This window comes from Euwallacea similis, chromosome 7 (assembly GCF_039881205.1).
Source record: "Euwallacea similis isolate ESF13 chromosome 7, ESF131.1, whole genome shotgun sequence".
In the NCBI taxonomy this organism is placed as follows: Eukaryota; Metazoa; Arthropoda; class Insecta; order Coleoptera; family Curculionidae; genus Euwallacea; species Euwallacea similis.
In genome coordinates this window covers 6,399,530-6,416,618 of record NC_089615.1, presented here as the reverse complement: position 1 = coordinate 6,416,618, position 17,089 = coordinate 6,399,530, and the positions used below count along the sequence as shown (strand labels likewise).

At 36.3% G+C, this 17,089-nt stretch overlaps 1 protein-coding gene across 10 annotated transcripts in view; it reads left to right on the top strand.

Moving 5' to 3' along the window:
- Nucleotides 1-17,089, top strand: part of mmd (mind-meld) — a 305,289-nt gene that overhangs the window by 229,103 nt on the left and 59,097 nt on the right. For 9 of the 10 annotated variants that reach the window (XM_066392107.1, XM_066392110.1, XM_066392113.1 and 6 more), the window contains exons 3-4: nt 3,166-3,335; nt 12,653-12,703. In XM_066392107.1, the coding sequence (XP_066248204.1) occupies nt 3,166-3,335; nt 12,653-12,703 (221 nt within the window). The remainder of the gene's footprint in view (nt 1-3,165; nt 3,336-12,652; nt 12,704-17,089) is intronic. The other variant, XM_066392108.1, reaches the window with a different exon arrangement.

Below are 17,089 nucleotides of genomic sequence, written 5' to 3'. Positions count from 1 at the left end.
TAAAATCTTTTACGTCAGAGGCGTCGTCTGTAAAAGATCTCGAAAGACTTGATGACATCGACGATGTCGTAGATGTCAGCCGCTCAGGTGATTTTAGTAATAATAATAGTGAATCTGCTAGAGCTTTTAGAAACCCTATTTTTGAGTAAAAAGCGAAAATTAATTGCCAGCAATAAATTTTATAGAGAGACGATTCAAGTAGAATAAAGATGCAATCTGTGCTATTGAACCTCAACTTTTTTCTCAAGATTTCGGTCGCCGTGTTCTCGATGAAGCCGAATCTATCATTGATGTCTTTCTCTGCTTTTTACGGAGCTCACTGACGTTTTGACTAGCTTTTCAGTAACATTCATTTTAATTCCCGCTTAGAGCGACCTAAAGACTACGAAACAGGATTCGACAAATCGCATTGACTAAAATAAATAATAAATATTATTTCTGCTGTTTTTTTACAGTGTTAGAAGCCTCAAATCAAGTTCAAGGGTAAAATAAGGTTTCGATAATTCGTGCCACTAAAACCAGTTAAAGAGGGTATAAAATGTGGATACGTGGAGACGAGTCGGAATTTGTCTCACAATTCCAAATCTATACCCGAAAATCTTATAAGAGCTTACGGTCCAGAGCTGTAAAAGGTTTGATGTGCCCACTCGTAGAAAAATATCATAAAGTCTATTTTGACAACTTTTTACGAGAATTCCTCTTTTACGTGGTCTGTTGACGGAAACTTATATGAGTATAGAGCGATTAGGAAGCGACGGAAGTAAGACCCTATGGATATGGTCGATAATATCTAAAGGTCTAGAGGTCTAGCCGGTCAAGTGTGCAGAAGCTAAGCATGGAAGGAATATTTTACTTCCAAATGAATGGATGAATAAACTTGTTTTGTTTTCAAGTAACTTTTATAGTCCAAATGATGTTCAGATGATTTCTAGAAAAACGAAAGGTGACCCAAAAGAAGACGTCTCGTGCCTATAATTACATGCTTGATCTTTCTCAATTTTTTTAAGGAGATTTTCATAAGGTAATCTATTTTTTTGTTTATTAATTCATTTGCCATGTTTGATCGTGTGGTTTTAGTGGTTTGCGTGTAAAGTAAAAGAGACATTATCGAAGATACCAACTAAAAATGGATGCAAACTGAGTCGATGACCTTTGAGTTCTATTGAACACGTAGCACTTAAAGTTAAAAATTGGTTCAATCATTTCTTACAGTAATATAAGTTCATTTATAAGTAAATATAAGTGTATTTTTCATAAATGTTTTTCTCTTAAGTTACCCAATTGATAATTTTTCCTATGATTCTTGCCTTGAAACCTCGACACTAATGTCATTGTGCCCTTTCTTTTTCAATAAATATTTTTTACATGAACTCATCCAATGTCTGATCACCTGCTGGCATCGACTTCAACGTAGATTGATGAAAATCGTGAAGGTAGTAAGTAGGTAAGGTGTATCGCGTAAGGTAAAGGTGTAAGTAGGTAAGTAGTATCGCGTAAGATTAACTTCGAGGAGGGACAAACAGAAACAATTATTCCGAGAATTAACGCGCCTAGCTGTATTAAACTAATTTTTTTTCTGATTACTTTTTCGGAAAATATGTACTCGGAATGAATGAATTTCCACTAACCCCAAAAATTATCACAGGAGATTACGCTTTCATGTTGAGAAACTTTCCACGTTGCAGTGGACACAGAACCGTAGCACTGAGCGTGACGCTCACTTTAGTGTGAGTACACTGATTACTTTTTCATGTATTAAATTTTGAGCTCTGCTGGAGTGAAGCATGAGTGTCATTATAATGTGAAACGACTTTTAAACTGGAAATGTTTGTCGATTTAAGCGACTTTCTAACTCGGCTAGTTACCGACGTCCCTGTTTGAGCAGCCAGGAAACCTCACCCTATACCTTGTATAATCCGAACCTTGTTTCAAATCGATTATGCGAAGGATCGCTCTTTTATTTCGGATTAACACCAACATCCCTAGCTGTAGCTGCTTGAAGCGCAAGAAGACGTATAAAACATAAAACAACTGATTGATGCGTTACAATAACAACAAGCAAGTTGTAATTACCAATAATTACTTGTGATTCAAAATTGTATGTTGTATGTATTTTATAGGATACTCGCAGCATAAATTGTAAAACTAACTTACCTATTAATAAAAAATTCTTCAAAAGCGCCCCTTATCCGACCTAAACCCATTCCGCTTAAGCTTTAAATTAACTTTTTGTACCTGAAAGAAATATACGACACATCTTTTACACCCCAAAACTTCTAGAATCCTATTCTAAATTTAAAAGTTCCATCGCTCTCCTTACTGCAGCGAATTTTGAATCCGAATTTAAAGTCAGCGATATAAAAGTTAGTTGCATTTAAACGCAAACGCTTCCAATTTGCGAGAAAACCGCATAAATATTGGGTTTAATCTGGTAAGCCATCCGCTAACCAGAATTTATTTCTTCTTGTCAAATATAGCTAATATGTAAAATTCAACCAGCGTGCGGCGAAGCTTCTGGTGCTGGACTCCCGAATCCTTCCTATATTTCCTATATTAGGACATCCATCGGAAATTACTTCGAAATGACCTTTCAGAGTAACTCACTCCTAAATTTTGCACACAAACAGTAACGCCCAGTAGATTTTTGCAATTTTTGTAATTATTTCGAATACATCAACGATACAACTTTTCTATTCCACTCTAAGTTTGTTCAGAAATATGCAAGGGTTCGCATTATAATTTGAATCTCGAAAACGAAAGGAGGAAGGGGAAAGTATTAATTCAAAATTCTTGTAAAAGACTATATAAATAAAATAATTCTGGACATACCTTTATAGGGACTTTTTTCCCTATTTTGACCCAAAGACCTTTAAAACCTTTAAATGTGCACCATATTTTTGGGAAACACCCTGTATAAAGGATATTTATGTATTTATAAAAATTTATAAAATTGGTAGAATGGTATGTTTCACCGAGAATTTATAACCTGTGAAATTGATTTTCTGCCTAACAGTGAGTAGCAAAACAAAGGTTAAAAGAAAATGCCTATTATAAAATACTAACAGTTATCCATTGTTTAGAGACGTCCGGAACTAAGAGGTGTCCGTAAATAGTGGTTTTACTGTATATGCTTTTTGAACTAAAAGTGCACCGTTTTAATTTTAGGTGAGGTGGAACGGTTGCTCCGCGAGTACACCCAAAACCAGGAGATGGTACGAAACATCGGCTCCCACTACTACCAAATCATCTATCCGGTGCAGCTGCGTCAGCACAAGAAGATGGGTATCAGCACCAGGGAGATCGGGTCGTCAAAGGTACGCAAAGCCAGGAGTTCGGTATGTCCATGCACATTTCATCCCATTTCGACACCACTATTTTAAATGTAATTTTTCTGCATGCTGGGCGATGATAGAAGGGTTTATCGAACGTAAATTTCTATTAATAATTCAAAAGAAAATTGCTAATGGATCTCTAAAATATACAGTGATGAAAATGGGCCCTAATAAAGGGTCTTTAGGCACAGATTGGATCTGTCTAAGCCGCATTGCGCGGTTTGCAATTTGAGACAGGGACGCTTCAACTGGTAATCACAAATAGCCAAATATACGAGTATTAAGAGTCCTTTGGCCCTTATGCTCTTATCTCGATTCCCTTTTAGCTATCTAGCTTTCGATATACAGAAGCGGCGTTAATTACTACCTGCGAACCCGATGGCAAATTACGATTTACAGGAGGCACCTATATTGATTATTATTCGTGTTTTCAAATCAATGCAATGAATGTTAATAAGAGGAGGAATTTTGTTTTGATGAATTTTGAAGCTGCAAAGTGGGATATGTCGAGTTGAAATTGAAAATTCCAGATTTATTCTATAAATGACCCTGTAAGTTGTTTGATGCAGTTTCAAGAGTTGTTTGCTGTCAGTGTTTAATTTACCTTAAATTAAATTCAATAATCGTATCCATTGGTACCCATACCCACCCACGCTGTGCAGGTTGTCAAATATGAGGATCCTTTCGGTTCGGGCGTTCCATTAGAAAGGAAATGTATTCAGTAGATGTCAGTTTCGACTTCAATAACACAAAAAAACAACTAATCAAACAAAAATATCGACAAATAAAATTATGTCTAATTTCTAATCTAATTAATTCGATTTTTACTTGCGGGACAAGGTAAAGGAACGAGCTTATCATACAAGTAATCGTAAAAAAGGATGTTGAAGCATTGAGATGCATATGCAGGTGCAACTTTTGAAACGACAATATTTTTCACATTTATGAAATTCTCTTGACAAGCCTGATCAGACGGGACTAGCCTTTAAGAGAACTTGCGTAATCAATATGTATTGGAAAGTACTTTTATCTTACTACGATATGGGCCTTTCAATTTCAAATCTTCGTAATTGAAGTCCAGTGCCTCCATTATGAAATATAAAAATAAAAAAATTAGATAACGTTCTCCTCAAAGGAATCTGTGGGTCAAAGCAAACATTAAACACGGCTACGTTTGCCATTCCCCTACTTAATTAAAAATTAAAATGGTTCACAAAAGTGATGTACCTTCGTGTAAATTTAACGAAACCAGCCTTCCTTTCTGCGCCTTTGGAGTTCTTGTTTCGGGAAATTTTAGAACACAATCGGGAATAAATTACAAATATATATTAGTTTTTGTTCAAATCTAAATGCAAATTAACCGTGGACCCATCTTGCTGCGATTCAATTCAAGTATGTTAATTTAGGGGACAAATACCGATTTATTTTGCCGACTTTCGAATGCGAATAATTGCGACGAAGGCAAATCTTTAATCTAAATTAATTAGAGACCGCTTTGTCCTGTCGTGACCCAATTACAAATTAAAATGCTTAATCTTTACAGGAATAAATTTAAATAATTTGTTTTTAATACAGCAATGAACCCTTCACGCCGTGAAATTGCGAGCCCTAAGAATTTTAAATTTTTAATCAAAAATTTAATCTTGGAAGGAATGGCCTCATTGTTCCTTTGATTATTTCTCAGTTCCTCGCTAATTTTGCACTTCACGAGGTGGTAACGTTGCTGCATTTTATATGCGTACAAGAGAGAAAGTTCTTTTGAGAAACGAACACCGCAAAGCTCAACCCAAAGCCCGCCCTAAATGAGCTTAGAGTTCTTTTTACACGAAATACTTGAAACTGCGAGTTGAACGTGATTTAATTCTTCCATTGCATTCAATTCAATGTTGGATTGGTTGAACAGCTACGTTTGCAAACAGCAAACAATTTTGATTGTTGAACCCATTGAACAATGCTGTTTGCTATGCTCGGCCTGTTAGTATCACCGGCATTCAACTCTTGGCAGAAAATGTCTTCTCTGTTATGATAACCAACAATTCGAGTAAATTGTTAATTCGACATCGAGAAATATCGAAAACTTTTTTTTTTTGAGTAAAATCCTGCATTCGAATTAAGCACTTAAAATAACGGGCAAAGAAAAATAATTCAAAAAGAAGAAAACCTCTATTACCTAGCAGCGAGTTAAATGTTTGAAAAAAGTATGTAAAAATGGAAAAGAGTGCCTCGTTTTAAAGCGGTTATAAACTTTGAAAAGGCGCAATTCGCCAAAGCTATTCGAAATTATGCCGTCACGGAATACCCGTTTTCCGCTTCCGGCCTCTTGCAATTTATTATTAGAAAGCCTTATCTAACGTCCAAAGTTGGTCCTAAGTTGGTTGAAGTTACATTAAATTATTTTTAGAGTGATAGTGTTGAGGTTTATGGGCCAAAAGTCATCTAAGAGATAACGAGGGGACACTGCACCGGGATAGTCGAGAAAACTCGATTTCAAGTCTTTTAAAATATTTCAGATATATATTACTCACCACTTAGCTATTCCCAATCAGCCTGAAATACATGACATTTATAGATTTGAATAGGAATGTTGTCAAAATTAGAGAAGAAAAAGTTTATGTGAAACAAAGGATCAAACAAGATGATGAGATGAGAAGATAACAAGAAGGATGTAACAGAACATAAAAACTTATATCGCAGATATTACACTTTAAAGATATTTTCTAATGAAGCTTAAATATTCTTCAAGCTACTTGAAACTACATTACACCAAATAGCAAGAAAATAAACCATTATCAAATTTTTACTTCTCTTTGCCCTTTGCTGCTTAAGGGACGCGAGAAGTTTATATTCGCTTCTAATCACAACATTTTGCTTAACATCGATCTAACGATAATGATAAAATTATGGATTCGCATAATTCAGATTTAATTTTTGAAATTGATCCGTTGAATATAAATTCAAATTACAATTCTTTTAGAGTCTGACGTGAATTATTGCTCAATACCAAAACCGCTTGACCCAGTGCTGTCCAAAGTATTACATAATATTTAAGGAAATGGAAATTCCGGTTAAGGAAATGGAATTTTCTTCAAATTTCATTACTTCCTGTTTGATGTAGTTGCAAAAAAAATTGCTGTCATCTAATACTGATTGATTGCTGTTTGATTTCCCCGGGGATTGGGATAGGAATATCGAAAACCTCCTTTCAAATATGTATCCGAATAATAATGTAGACTGAACAGAGGAGAGTCCTGGAAAACAACTTTGATCGATTTCCATCCATATTCTTTTATCTTTATAACGTTATACTTTTATGTCGGCCAAAGGGCAATTGATCTTCGTAGAATTAAAATACAGGGCTATGGTCTATTTTTAGAAAGCTTATTGCTTATTGAGTCAACTTTGATATTCTCGTTAAGACGTGAAAGTTTTATCGTCATTATAAGGGCTCCAACTCATCTTCTAATTCACAAATATATTGGATATTCTCAACCAAACACATTGCCGAGTTGAACATACAAAAAGGCGGGGAAATATAAATAGTGGCCAGTCAAAGGACGATTTGCAATATTTGCCAGTCATGTTCGGACAAAACCACGACATTAGGATAGAAAAATCAAGGGGAATTAACAGGTGTCCATGCTAATATGTAAATACGTTCTACATGTTTGAGGCGGCTTGTTTGTTTTTTCTATACTTCATTATATGAGAATAACGACTCATCCATGAGTAAGAGTCATTGGACCAGTATAATTCCACACAATTCTCAGTTGAAATTAAATGAGAATAACATTCACTCTTTATTGAATGCTTCGACAAGGAACCCTCATTAAAGTATCAGGGGCAAATCTTTCATCGTCTTTCAGAACCCAGGTAAAAACTTAAAAATTAACGGTAAAATGGCTTTGTTTTCACGCACTTGCGAGCTGAATGTTGCACTTCATCACACGTGTTCAATAAAAAGTTTTACCAAATACTAATCGAAGTGGCACGTGTCAGTGTTCAAACTTCGTGCCACTGGCATACATGCGGTAAAACTTTGTGCAGCACGTGTAGATGTTAAAATCTTTATACGTACACGTAACCATACGCTAATTTTTTTAATCGATAAAAATATTGTATCTAACAGGAGCAAAAGTGCCTCAGTTGCTGTAAGAAAAACCTGAAACCAAAAAAAATTATTAATTACGACTGCAGTCAACGTGTGACAAGGGTGATTTCAAACGAAATTCGAGAAGTTTCTACACTGACCCATTTAGATGTTTCTCATTTAATAGAAGAAATTACTGAGGTACTTCAGCTCTTTCATATCCTAAGATTTCCTCTCACCCATAAATCGAAAGACTAAAGCACAACAGTTTTTCATCTGGATACTTACACGTATATCCCAGGTAACTTCGTCCTCCCAGATCTTTTACAATAACCATATGAGTACCTGCATAGAAGAATATCCAGTAAAATGAAATTAAATGGCCCATTATAGATCATGGATCGACTGCAGAAGTCACATAGTTTCGCTACAGAAGGCATAATGTCAATTTCTACACTCTGTCCAGAATATTCTATTGAGTTCTACTTCAACACTACCACACACCTCTTTCACATTCCAGAGGCAATTTTTTATGTTTCCATGCCAAATTTATTAGCTTTTTTGGGCTCATTATATGTTTCAAATATCTGGGTCTTCGTACAATCTCCAATTCCGTTTATCTAGAGACCACAATTTTGTCACTAATTTTCCAATCGCTCTTGAGAAACCTGTAAAAGGGAACTAACGAATAAGTGAGTGAACTGTGAATGACCCTTAAAACCGAAGTTAAACTTTTCTTTTTAAACCGTATTATTCAGTGGCGGTGGTTTATCAACGGATCTGAACAGCCACTCTAGGCAGTAGTGGGCGATATAAATAAAGAGCCAAGAGCGGAGCACAATGGGCCCATCACAAAGACGGCCCCTGTGTGTGAGCGCCAGAAAAAGCGGAGCATCTAAGTAGGCTGCTTCGCTAGGCGGGAACAAAAGACTGCTACACACCGGCCATTGTTCTGCAGATTCTCTCTTGTTTTTAGTTTCAGATATATTATCCTGGTTGGCACCGGATTCTCGTTATTATCATTTTTTTAATTCCGATTGTTTCGGGCCGGGCTAAATAAAAATGGGACTGTGCATGGCTAAAATTGATTTTTGTGTGATGCGATCATATCTGTAAGGGTGATTTTCCGCAGAAAATGTATGGGTTAGGTCACTTGTGGTTGGCTGCTGTACAAGGAAGAGATAATTGAAATGGCTTTTTCGAATCAAAGAAGATCGATGTTGCTTAAAGGCCAAATTGAAATATTGGGATGATAAAAAGTCAAATATATTCCATGTGTTTGAGGTGTACATTTAATTTTCCCTTTTACTTTACTTGAAAGTAATGACAAAAAAACTCACATATAAAATTATTTGTAAATATGAGAGATGTTTTATTGGCGAAACCTCGCACCCTTAAAAAATAATTAAAGAGGCCTAAAGGTACATTCAAAATAGACAATTTCATATGCCAAATATACGCCATCATGCCTTTGATAATTTGCGTAAAATTAAAATGGAACGATGATTACATCGTTACTAAAGAACCACTATCGAAGAAGAGTAAAATTAAAGAAAATGCATATATTTACTTGAAAACCTGCATATTTCTCTGAAAATTTCATTACTATTTTCCCTGGAAACTCTCGAATATCTCACAAATATGGCAGTTAGGGAACATTACTATCTTCAACTTAAAGTGACATGCCAGCGTAACGTAACTATTAGAACCCATTGTAACGATTTTCTACAGCTACTGAACCCAAATTCGCATTTTTGTCTAAACACACCTGAACGTAGTAATCTTTTTATTGGGGCAGATTGATAGAATCCGTTAATCAAGCCAGCACGCGCATCTTGAGGTCATTTTCATCTATTTGTTCATCGATATTTTCAGATATTTATGATGGAAAGTTACTATCGTTTTCTTCGTCCTGAACATCGTTGGGTATAAGTATAGTTTTTTTGATCATGGTCCGCATATTACTACCCAACTATTTCAATAACCAATGCGCTTTAAGGTTATTTTGAAGGTCAGCCATTGTAGGACTGGACCAAAGTCGAGTATTCAACTTTCCGTATTTGTCCAATCCACCACTTTTGGATCGTACATTCATAAATACTTTGCAGGAAATCGGCTTTGCCGTCGCTGCTGCTCCTGCTGCAACTATCGGAAACTGAATTTAACTTTTCAAAGTTGGGCGATCCGTACTCTCGAAACTTCGCCGTAATTTGTTTACCAGTTGTATGAGCAACTTGAAAATATCGAAAAACTTTCCAGTTTGCTCTGTGTTAATGACTAAGTTGGTTATTTTGCGAAACTCGAATGGTTTATTACGGTAACATCTGCCCCTGGGGATGTTTTCGAGTTATGGGAAGGGGAAAGATTTCGCTTGATGTTCTCTATCTTGAAATGGAGACTGGCACTATTAAAATGATTGCGCCGTAAGGTATAATATTAATAAGATGTCAATCTACTTCAAGGTTCTGATTTGAGGGTCTGGAGTTATTACCAAGTGTTTTGGACAGCTTGACAAATGCAAAAAATTGCACTTCTGCAGTACTTCCTGAACAGAAGGAGAAAAATTGCCATGGGCTTCATATCAGTGATACTATTCACATTTTACACACTTCAGAAATAAGTTAGTCGCTCTGATCATTGCCGGTCGACTGTTAAGAGTTACTGCCTGTGGTGGGTATAGATTCTATCCATTGAAACCGAAGTAAAAACCCTTTAGAAAACCTTTTCAATTTCCAAGGTAAACTCTCTTGAAGTCCGAAGTTATTCAGAGCCAGTAGGCCATAAATCTACTATAATTTCGGTATTTTAATAAACATAACGTGTGGGAAAAAGTGGAGTCTAATAATTTATGGCCAACGGCTTTGCTTTACCGCCAGAGTTGTTTCAGACTGCCTAATTTTATCTTTCCCATATTTATGATTCTCTCCGTTCTGGAAGACTTCTTCGAACTTTATAACCATCTTTCTAGTCTGAAGATTTGTGAGTTTAACTTTGGTGCTTAATTGTAGGGCTTTTGTTTACTTTTAGGATTTGAATAAGTATGATTGCACAAACGAGAATCCTCAGATTTATCGCTGAAAATGATGTGGAATCGAATATTGCTGCACACGACACTATACTGCGTTCAACAATAGTATAACAGTGATCATTAGAGATCCAGCAGCAAATTGCATTTAGTTGACATCCATTAATTAATAGGGACTGTTTCACATAATAATTTACACATATGTATAACTCAATTAAGATTAAATATCTTTATTTTCAATTGTAGTGTAAAGTATGTATTTTAGTGGAGGACTCGCCAATTATGTGTTGCTCTGGTAATTCCAAGCGGTTCGACATAACAAAGACATTCTGATTTGTCCAAGTGCAAAATTTCGCAAATTTTTCTCATAATTTCCCTGTTCGACCGATTTCAACGTCCAACAGTAGATTTCCGTAGGTCACCGAGGTATCTCGATCCTCCGACATTCATCGCGACTAATCGATACTTGCGACCTCTATAGCGGCACAACCGAAAACAATCACATATTTAGAATTTCCTACGCCACTGTTCTGCTCCCCACCTCATCCCCCAACCCCAACGTTCCCCTTTAGAATAAACCCCCATCGCATTTCGCACCCTCGACGAAATGGAAATTGTGAGCAATAATTGAGTAAAATGTCAATTTTTAGTGAGTTTTTCTATGGAAAGTTAAGCAACACTCATTTATTACCAAACACAGTTTTGCGTTGGGTTGACAAGCCAATTAATCGAATTTTTATGCTCCAATAGTGAATTGTACAAACATTCACTTGAGCTCGAGCCGCAAAATGAAATTTAATATTCAGTAGTTATTATGTTATGTGCATTATACAATGCGCTGCCATTTTGACATTATTGGAAAAGTCTTTTAAAAGTCCTCGCCTTTTAAATAAATGAAAAACGCGGTTTTCCATCCGTCACATATATGATGAGAAGGTGTAGAATTTAAAACTGAATTCTTTTTTTGAAATCCACGCGAATATTTTATTTTATTAGTAAATTGAAGGTGCAATGCAACATCCTGCTTGCAGCAACAACACATCGTCTTGTAGTTATACATATTTTGTAATCCTAATTATTTGAATTTATTTTCTTAATGGCAGCGACTTACTGTTTATCACAACTAATTCAAGTTAGTAGTTCTACGATGAAATGATTTTTTTATCTAGACTTAGATAGCTGTATGTCGGCAATAACAAAAATGTGTTAATTCAGTGAAACTAAAGAGAAATTTTATTTTTAGATGTGGTGAACACGAAATCTTATTACTCGTGATGCATCAAAGGCCTTCACCGTTATCAGACCACTACCTGCAATTATAATATCCCTATTATTTACTACTCTTCCATCAGATTGATTTGCATTATAACTAGAAATTTCCATCCAGTGATGCGAAAAGTTCTCCATGTCCTAGGCACATAACCCTTAATTTAATAAACTACCAAATGTTTCTCCATGTTTAAGCGCATTTTAGCATTTCTTATTCAAAATCGACGTCCATACAATACTGTAAGCAATAATAAAACGCTGAAGCTGGAGTTAAGAAAAGCTTTTCGCAACCACTTTGGCAAGGTAAAAATGTAAAAATATTTGCAGGGTCTTGTCCAATATCGGATCTCTCTAAGACATGTTACAAAGCAAATTGGGACAAGAGTTGGCAAATATTAGGTCGAGACACTCACGTCTGACAACCTTATGAGCTGAGTGCCATCCTACCATAAAAGCGTATGATAATAATGTTAAGAGAGCTGTGTTTTTTCAAAACATTGCGTAACTTCCAAAATTTAATTATTGAAAGCATGAAACAACTTTCGAATGCTGAGAGCAATTTGTAAACCTATGAAACCCTCCATCTCTCTTATCATCGCCTCATTACACACCAACCCTACATCACGAACTTTCCAAACTATTTGAACATCTTTTTTCCATTCGGACTGATTTCTTTTTCACATTGATTTAATCTTGTAGACTCCAGTACACCCAATTTCATTTCGCTTTCATCGCACCATTTTCCTTCGTCTTTCGCTCTGTAGACACAACGGACGCAAACGTCAACTTTCTTAGCGTTGATAATTAGGTTTTAAAGAATTGCTTTGAATGCTCGTTGAAGGAGCTCGTTTTTGTTCGACATGCATGAAGAGCGTTCATTAAATTTTTTTGCTTTGAGTTAGTCAAAGAACTTCAGTAACTTTGTGTTTTCTGTTTCAGAGAGGACAAGGTGAAAGAGGGGGTTATACTGGCAGGGAGCGACCAAGCAAGGTAGGTAACAGTATAAGCAAAATTTAATACCCTCATCATCCCTTATCTCTGATTAAGTCAAAAGGGGAACATATAAGACGCTCAATATTTCGATGAGCTTGCACTGGCCTTATTCATCTTAATATGCCCATTAGAGGCAAATTCCAACGGAGGATGTAGGCTGATAAAGCCCTATCTTGTTCGCGCCTAGTTAGGGGATTTCCTTTGACGCGCCGAACCTATTAGTTATTCCATTTACCATCCAACTTGGTTCGGCTAGTAATTAGTTTACTGGCAGGTAAAGGCGTTGATCTCCCCCTTTCCGGTTAGGAAAAAATTTCTCATTAGAAATACAAGAGTACAAACCTTACTCTTGGGAAAATGCATATTCCAGCGATCTGGTTGAAAGCAAATTGATCTTTCTGCCCTCCTGGCGAGAACACTTATATCTTTACATAAACAATCGTTAATAAACATTTGAAAGTAACAAAGCTCGAAACTTCATAACAATAATAAAATTGTTATACGCAATATTCATGAAGTTTTCGGGGGCTTATTAACATGCTGATATTGAATACTCCTGACTCATTAATTACCGGCAACGTACACTAAATTACGCGGCAATTACAACGAAATTTATTAACTTATTAAGCGCATAATTGCTGCAATGCAATGAATTGTTTTGCTAGAAATTTGAAGATCATTCTGACGAAATTTAATTCACTACCACCAGGGCTATATAAAATAGTTGCTGGCAGCGACGGTTCGCGAAGAATGTCCGGACTGCAGGTAAAAATTTAATGAATCTAACGAAGGTGATTTAGGTCAGGAAATCTTGAGATAATGTTATTTTTATGGAGCCACTGATCTAGTTGAGGTATTTAAATACCCCTTGCCTTAATCGCCCTGTTTTCGCATAGCTCTGGAACGTGATGAAAGTAAAGATAAATGTTATAAGAAATAACCTTCCTTAGGAGCAATTGTTGTGCACGTATAGCTTAAGAGGAATTCATTGGCATTTGGTTCTAGAAGATTTTGCAGCGAAATATTGTTTTCAAAATTATTCGAGTGCTCCAAATACAGCGAGTACCGCAATAGAGATTTGTTACAGATTTACCCCTCGTAATCCTCTGTCTGAAGGGCAAGGAAATTATGAAAGCGTAGTGGTTACGAAACAAGCTATTCATAATAGAGATATCAAGTTGGAGGCCTCAAAATTCGATATGGAATCTCTTGGGATACAATCTCTACTGAAAGAAAGTTCCTGCGCCATACAAGCCTCGTTTTCAACCGCCTCGGGCAGAGATCGATAGTTATTTGATTTGGTGCTAGGTTTGATTCACTTTTGGGTTCATAAATATTCATATTTTCATCACTATATCCAAACATAGTGATGCAGCTTCAGACCGATATCTGATGCTTACTCAGTAACATGGCAGTACATGGCTCCTCATTGAATTGTGATAAAACTATGAGGCATCCCCTCTGATTTCGATGTTAGTATTTATTCATGTCGGTATGAAAAAGACTTGATATAATGCTTGAATTGTCCGGAAGGCGGTAGGCAGGCAGTTCATATAGATCACTAGAGATTATTTGTTAGGCACGGCAACAGTGCTAAAGCGTTAATAATTAACGCTGAGCCTATAAACTCCTGCTGTGTCACTGCCTTCCTGGAAACATGCCCGCAGAACCACCTGATCCTACCGCCATCGGTATTGTAGTTGTGTCCTCATTTTCTATAAAATTATTTCGAGTTATATTCTACACCACTGACTTTAAACTACTACACTGACTTTAACATCTAAAGCCTGTCTTACGCTAGTAAGGGTTCTAATAAAGACTGAAAACTAACAAAATTTATGACTCAGAATATAGGATTTTGAACTGTTGAACTTTATTTGTAACGTATCACCATCTAAAATCAGTTTTGTAGGTCTTTAAGGCAGCAGTTTCGCGTCTAACTTACAGTTCTTCTTCAAAACAATAATATAAATACTACTCAATAGCCGCCATATCACTTCTTGCACTCTTCCAGATTAATTTCGTAGTAAAATTTTTTAACCCAAATTAATGATAATTTCCGGGTTGGAAAATAAGAAATAAAAGGTTGGGATAAGTCCTAAACATCCTTTCAGGGCTTAAATAGCTTAGTACATGTAGCCCCCTATCAGTTCCCCAACAGAATCGAAAACCAATTAAGGAAGATCTCCATGAGAACAACAGCCAATTATTTTCCAGGTGATCGATACCTGAAATGACGCTCCAGCTGGGCGCGAAATTGGTCCTGTAACTAACTCGTCTCTCTTGTTCATTTTTGTTTACCTCTTCCTGAAGAGAACGAAAAAATCTGCCTGCTCAAACACAGTAGACATAGTTCCATGACAAATTTTGCATCCTTTATTTAAAATCTAATTGCCTGATTGTTCAAAGTCTCTCGACCGTCCGTTTAGACCCTAAGCTGCTCTAATGGGGATCAAAAAGTCACGAAAGGACAGCAAATGCTTGGCCTTTATCCGTTGTTGTTAATTAATATCCATCCGCGGGTAATGGTCAGATAACTTTGGCTTCGATATGGTAATACGGTTCCATGGGCACATGTATTTGTGTTAAGCGTTTATTTTCGCAATAATTTGAGATAACTCCGTGAGAATGATGGAGCTTTGTTACAAACCCCAACGAGGTAACAAAGAAAAATATATAACAGACTTTACAAACGTAAAACTGTTATGGGTGAAAATAGGTGTGAATATTCATAGCGGCGGTGCATCTGGGAACTAACTCGGGCTTATGTTAAAGCAATAGCAAATTGAAGCAAATAAACGGTATTTACAGGAGTGTATTGTTTGTAAACTATCGGGACTCCATGAGATATCCATTTGTAAATTGAATTTGATTATTTAGGAATCATATTAGTTGGCTATTTGATAGTTTGTTAGTCAGTATTAGTTTGTATTGTGATTTAGAATTGATTACGCAGTGTAAACCAGAGACTTTTTACTCTTGGGATTAAGTTGTTACATGATTATTAGGCAATTTTGACATTCTGTAAGATCTCGGTAACAACATTAACGTTTTACGCCCTCCATTAGACGCTTAAAAGCTCTTAAATTGTTAGTTTTTTTCACAAACACAAATGTGTGCTTAAACAACTTAAAAAACCACCTCTTTCTTTGGGCCCTGTAAATTGTTAGGCAGTTTGTTAGTAAAAAACAATGATCAACAAGGAATGCGCCTTTAGACATTACATACAGCCTTAGGGAAGGCTAAAATCGGGTTTACTGTTAGTTAGTAAACTCAATCTTTTCTTGCGATCTTTAAAATAGAGTGCAACAATTAAAAGAAAATTGTCCATCAGTTCTGAAATTCTCGAAATATCCTTTTTAACCGTCTCGATTTATTCAAGATGTTGTTCTGCGAAATGTCTTTTGTCACGAACTATAGACGCACTTTAAGCTTTTCTACCTAAATAATAGGATTCAAAAGCATGAACTTGGAAAGATTTAAAATTTCACGGTTGTCTCATACGTTTCGCTTGAACGTCCCCAAGTTGGTACGTTTTTCGCGAACTCGCAAATGCCGCGACTTTACGAGGAATTAAGCGAAGGTTAGCGATTTTAAAAACAAGATAAAACACTTTCAGAAGATTTCGACTTCCTTCCAAGATGTCGCCGAAAGAGAATAAAGTTATTTGGTAGTCGGATAGTTTCGCTGCTTTTTCTCTCGGTCGCTAAAGCTCTTTATTACGATGTTCTTGTTGTTGAGTCTTTATTTAGAAAATCGTTCCGGTCTTTTTTTTGCAGTTTCAAGTCGTTGATCAAGTTTAAAAGCGTTGCTTTCCAAATTGAAATTGAAGAAGTTTTGAACACAAACAGAAGTCTGCAGAAACAACGTTTTTCAGGGGAGACTTCATCTCCATGGGGCATTATATGAGGCAATTTCTATACCGAAAAAGTGACAAATTTGACGTGCCAATATAACGCCACTCAAACTTTAGCGTAGTTAGGATCAAACTTAGCACCCCGTTCTAAGGTAGTGTGAACGAAGGGAACAGCGGGAATAATAAAAACAATTTCGCAGGAAATTCGCTTTATACGGGGAGGAAATAAACGCCTGTTTCGGAAATTGGATCTTGATCAAACGTTGCGATGTCGAAGATTTTTAACATAATGACATTTTTCCCCTTATCCTCTTTCCCTTGATGCGCCCAATTATTTTGACGGAGCAGGAAGGAAGTAGGTAATGAGAATGTGTCGCCGGTAAACGTTCGAAAAGCTTGTTTCGTAGAAGCCTTCGCAGTGTAATATAATATCTTTGGAAATTACGGAGAGCACCGAATTACGAAAGGCACGCAATATTTTATCATTCATAATATACAGAAAACACGCTTATCATTCTTCACACGTA